At 37.7% G+C, this 5,588-nt stretch overlaps 1 protein-coding gene across 1 annotated transcript in view; it reads left to right on the top strand.

Moving 5' to 3' along the window:
• Window positions 1-1,754: 1,754 nt before the first annotated feature.
• LOC113223006 (elongation factor-like GTPase 1) overlaps window positions 1,755-5,588 on the top strand; it is a gene marked incomplete at both ends in the record, with an annotated part of 12,278 nt that continues 8,444 nt past the window's right edge. Inside the window, 2 exons of the mRNA XM_026452577.1 lie at window positions 1,755-1,916; window positions 4,315-4,529. Of these exons, the coding sequence (XP_026308362.1) occupies window positions 1,755-1,916; window positions 4,315-4,529 (377 nt within the window). The remainder of the gene's footprint in view (window positions 1,917-4,314; window positions 4,530-5,588) is intronic.

Raw genomic sequence — 5,588 nt, 5'->3', positions numbered from 1 at the left:
TATTTGACTTCTTGGATTTTCATTGGAGATCTCCATAGTCTTCTCTGGTTGGAGCCTTCTCTGGTGGTTTCAGCAGAGCAATGGTTCCTCATAAAGCAGTTTGCATGAAAAGACCAGGAGGCAGCGGGGAGGAGTGATTCTGAAGAAGACAGTCTAGTCTGTTGCTAACTGATGGCAGTCTTGTCTTTCCCACTGAGCCCCAGTACACTTGGGAATGCTTCACCCAGTGTTTTAGGAATTCATTAGCAGTGGAATCTTGGCATGTGTGGTAAAAGTTACTGCCTTCTGAGTGTAGTGGTTAGAGGTATGGTCTTTGGAGTTAAATGGATTTGAACTTCTACTCTATCATTTGGAATTGTGTGATGTTAGTCAGTTAACCTCGGAGTTGGATTCTAGCTGGATGTCCTTCAGAAAAATACTTAACTTTTCTGTGCCTTAGTTACGTGCTGTATAAAATTGGGCTAATAGTTGTAACTACTACAGGGGATTGTTGTAAGTAAACATTAGATAATTTCTGTAATATGCTTAGAGCAATGCCAGCCGTGAATAGGCAGTCCACAGATGTTAAGTTCTGGTTGTGGTTATTGTTGTGGTGGTGTTTTATCATCTGTATCACCTAGGGCACAAGCGAAGTCGTTAAAATTATATTAGGGAAAAATCCTGTAAATGGCCCATAAATTGCAGGTTGAGCATCCCAAATCTGAAAATCCAAAATCTGAAATGCTCCACAGTTCAAAACTCTTCAAATACCAACATGGCACAAAAAGGAAATGCTCATTGGAGCATTTTGGATTTCAGATAAAGGATACTCAACCTTGTAGTCATTCTTGAGCACATTCAAGTTGATAAACACTGAGTTAAGGGGAGGAGCAAAAGTGAAGTATGTGTTTGAGCATTCTAGTAGTTATTCTGTCTTTAAAAGAGAATTATATCAAATTTATCGATAATGGGGAATGAGTATAGAATTCTATAGCATTACTAATTTTCTGCATGGTATACTAAGTTATGTTTAATGTTAACTCTCTATAACCTAGGATGATCTTTTTGTTTCTTGTTTGCCTGGGACTAAGGGCTTTGATGGGATGTGGGAGTTTCAGTGCTAAAACCGGACAACTCAGGATGTGTCATCACCCTACTATAACTTTAATAGATTTGTCTGTTGAGACTATTGAAGGAGATATTAATGGGAGAGCACATAGCACACTGCTTGGCATGTAGTAACTGCTCCTTCTGTTGTGGTAGAATTGAGTCTAAATCTTTTGTAGAATTGAGTCTAAATCTAAATCTTGATACACTGCTCTTTGATAAATTGTAGGGAAGATCTTGGTCAACTGCTTTGTTGGCCCTTTGAACAGCTTTTACTGTCAGGCTCTTGGGCATTGATTTCTTTCAGTTTCAATGTCCTAAACTGTGAAAGGAGAATAGTAATATGCATCTCACAGGGATATTGTAAGGATTCAATAATGTGATTAGCACATTAAAAGTGAGTATCGCAGTGGCTGGCTCCCTCTAAGCTCTTAAGTGTTAGCTATTAGAATAGTAAAGTCCTTTAACATTTTATATAGATGCTATTTGGAATCAGTAGTCCCATCAGTGGGAAAAGTTGGAATGGTAGCTCTTGACTGAGTTTTTGACTCCTTTAGCTTTGCTCAGTTTTTTCTTAGAAGGTTTTAGCTTTCTTATTCTAGAATGCCTGAGAAAGAGCATTGTATACCTGCACAACTGAAAATGTGTGTTTACAAATTGTATTTTAGGTAATGATTAATCTGATAGACTCTCCAGGACACGTGGACTTTTCCTCAGAAGTATCAACTGCTGTTTGCATTTGTGATGGATGCATCATTGTGATAGATGCTGTGGAAGGAGTCTGTCCACAGGTCATGGATTGTGATGAGAAAATACTTAAATGGTTAAGGGTGAGAAAAGAGTAGGAACTGACTGACTTGAGGCATTTCACTGGCAATCAGAACATTGGTTTTATATTTCACATTTAGTAATGTTCCAGTCTGTGATAGAGTTAAATCACCAGAGTTCTGAAGGGATCTTAGAGATGATGACTTTAATTTAACATACTTTGTTTTTGTTTTTGTTTGTTTTGAAACAGAGTCTTGCTCTGTCACCCAGGCTTTACTATGGTGGCATGATCTTGGCTTACTGCAGCCTTCACCTCCTGGGTTCAAGTGATTCTTATGCCTCAACCTCCACAGTAACTAGGATTATAGGCATGTGCCACCACGCCTGGCTAATTTCTGTATTTTTAGTAGAGACGAGATTTCACCATGTTGGCCATGCTAGTCTTGAACTCCCGGCCTCAAGCGATCCACTTGCCTCAGCCTCCCAGAGTGCTGAGACACAGGTATGAGCCACCATGCCCGGCCTTATTTGTCCTTCTTAAACTGTCAGTTGCATAAAGGCAATGATGACTTCTTGTCTGTAGTTCTTTGCTACTGTGCTGTATACATACTTTGTGAATGCCTATTGAATGCCTTTGTGTGACTGAAATAGTCTAGAGTGGTTATTAATCAAGGTTTTCTAATGTGCTCTAATTATTTCAAATCATGAGTTTTACATTTTTCTTTCTGTTTTTATTAGACACAAGCAGTTCTGTGACAAGCTTGGCTTGAAAACATCTGTACAGTTTTAGTGATTAATAAGATAGATTGCTTGATAGTGGAACTGAAATTCACCCCACAAGAGGTCTATTCTCACCTCAAGAGTATTTTAGAACAGGTATTTTAATTTTTAGTATTTAAAAAATTTAGCCTCGAAGAAGAGTTGTAAGGAAGTTACCAAGCTGGGTATGAGCCATTGCTACAGAAAAGTGAACTTTTCCACTTCATATTCATACATGTTGGTGTTATTCTACAACAGTGGCTACAGAATAAGCATGTTCTCAGTCCCTTCCATCTCTTGGAAGCACCCATCATATGAAGCTTGGACAATAGGCTCTCTTGTTTAGAACTTTGTATCTTGGTTCCAAAATGAAGCAATATTAGGATTTTATTACCTGTCTATAGTATTTTATTACCTGTCATTAGAGGAAATTTTACCCAAGCATTCATTCATTTATTTATTCAGCAAATATTTCATAGATATTTGTTGAATAAATGAATTATCGAATGTCCATCGTGCACTAGGGATTGTGAATATAAGTTGGACAGGTCAGAATCCCTATTTTCAAGGAGCTCACAGTATAGTAGGGGAGACAAACAAAGAGATACTTGGAGAACAATGAGATAAGCCCTGGGTGTGATATGACAGCATAGATAAGGGCCATCTAACCCAGTCTGGGTCAAGAGGGAAGAATGAATTAGAAGTCATACGATGGAAACCTTGAAATGGAAGTAAAGTAGGTGTTTGCCAGGTAGACAGTTAAGAAAAGGTCATTCAAAAGAGAAGGAATATGACAGACAAAGTCATAAAGGCAAGAAAAAGCACAGTACAATGTTTCATTTAAGGAACTGCAAATTGTTTTTTAACTGATTAATTAGATCATGTTAAACAGTGACAAGAGATGGGAAAAAGGTTATGGATTCAGATGTTGATGAACCTTGTATGCCATGCATTTGAGTTTGAAATTTCTTCCTCAAGACAGTAGAAAGCATTGATGAGAGCAACTTGAGTATATTTATTTGCTAAGGGCAGGAAACAATAAAAGTAGAACAGTGAAAAAGAATGATGGATGGCTATCATTCCCTGTAGAAATAGGAGCCTGTAAAGTAACTCCTGCCCTGCATTGGCAGGAGAAAGGTCAGTGGCATTTGCAGACATAAGTGAGCTTGTAGATTGGAATGTGGGGCACTTGAAGGAAATATGAGTAATAGGTTCCATTTTCTTTCTGAGGTAGGACATAAGATTACTCCCTATTTGGGAGTGAAAGTACTTGAGGATTAGGAGTTGGGAAGAGGGCCTGAAGAGGGTAGTGAACATTTCAGACAACTGATGTGAGAAATGGGCAAGGCAGTGGACTAAGGTTACAAACTAGGATTGTGGGGTTGAAAATCATGAGTACTTTTTGATAGTAGGCCTCAGTGCTGAAAAACAAATTAAGGGTATGACATTAACATTTACATTAAACTAATAATAATCACAAAATAACCTTCCGAAAGGCTTAGAATTTAGTTGTGCTGAGTTTAGGAAGAATGGATACATGTAAGTTATTCACTGATTGTAAATGTCACCTCCATTCATGTGTGCGTAATGAGCCCAAACTGATGGATGATTCTAGCCCTAACACGGGTTAAACAGTGTTTCTCCTGCCATGAGCATGCTAAGTATCTGAATGACACTCTGCCGTTTCACCATCTCTCCTAGATTAATGCACTCACAGGAACTCTTTTTACTTCTAAAGTCCTAGAAGAAAGAGCGGAGAGAGAGACTGAATCCCAAGTGAATCCAAATTCTGAACAAGGAGAGCAAGTATATGACTGGAACACTGGCTCGGAGGACACAGATGATTCTCACCTTTACTTCTCTCCAGAACAGGGAAATGTAGTGTTTACCAGTGCAATAGATGGGTGGGGCTTTGGGTAAGTCTGTTCGAATCTGATTAAATCTCTTTGTGGATTTTATATGTAATTGGCTTTTTTTAGTGAAACTTTTTATTTTGAGATAATTATAGATTCACCTACAGTAGTAAGAGGTAATACAGAGAGTTCTCTGGTGCCCTTTACCTGGTAACTGCCTGCTATCCATGATAACATCTTGTAGAACTATAGTACCATAACCTCAACCAGGACTTTGCCATTTGCCATCAATATACAGAACATTTCTATCACCACGAGGCTCCCTCACGTTGCCCTTATGTTGTCACAGCTACTTCCTTCCCACCCTCAAACCCTTTTTTAATGCTTGACAACCATTTATCTTACCTCCAAATTTGTCATTTCAAGGGTGTTATAGAAATGGAATCAAAACAGTTTGTTATAGACATGAAATATTACATATTTTTTTGGACTGACTTTTTTACTTAGCATAATTCTCTGGAGACTTATCCAAGTTATTGCATGCATTAATACTGTAGTTGATTCCTTTCTGTTGCTTAGTAGTATTCCATGATGTGGATGTACCCCAGTCTAACCATTCACCCATTCGACATCTGTTTTGTTTTGTTTTGTTTTTCATTTTTGGGCCATTATGAGTAAAGCTGCTATAAACATGCATGTGTAGGTTTTTGTGTGAACATAAGTTTTCATTTCTCTGGGATAAATGCCTAGGAGTGCAGTTTCTGGATCATATGGTAGTTGTACGTTTAGTTTTTAAAGAAACTACCAAACTGTTTCCAGAGGGACTGTACCATTTTATATTCTCACCAGCAATGAATGCATGAGTGATCCAGTTTCTCCACATTTTCATGTTTAGTGTTGTCACTATTTTCATTTTAGCAGTTCTGTTGGGTGTGTACTAATATGGTATTGTGATTTTAATTTGCATTTTCCTAACAGCTGGTTTACCTTGAACATCTTTTCATGTGCTGATTTGTCATCTGTAGGTCCTCTTGGATGAAAAGTCTTTTCACATCATTTCCCATTACTTTATTGGGTGTTTTTTTTTTTTTTTTTTTTTTTTTTTTTTTTTTTTTTTTTTTT

Source organism: Piliocolobus tephrosceles, unplaced genomic scaffold, assembly GCF_002776525.5.
Source record: "Piliocolobus tephrosceles isolate RC106 unplaced genomic scaffold, ASM277652v3 unscaffolded_37575, whole genome shotgun sequence".
Taxonomy (NCBI): domain Eukaryota; kingdom Metazoa; phylum Chordata; class Mammalia; order Primates; family Cercopithecidae; genus Piliocolobus; species Piliocolobus tephrosceles.
This window is presented reverse-complemented; position numbering and strand designations above follow the sequence as displayed.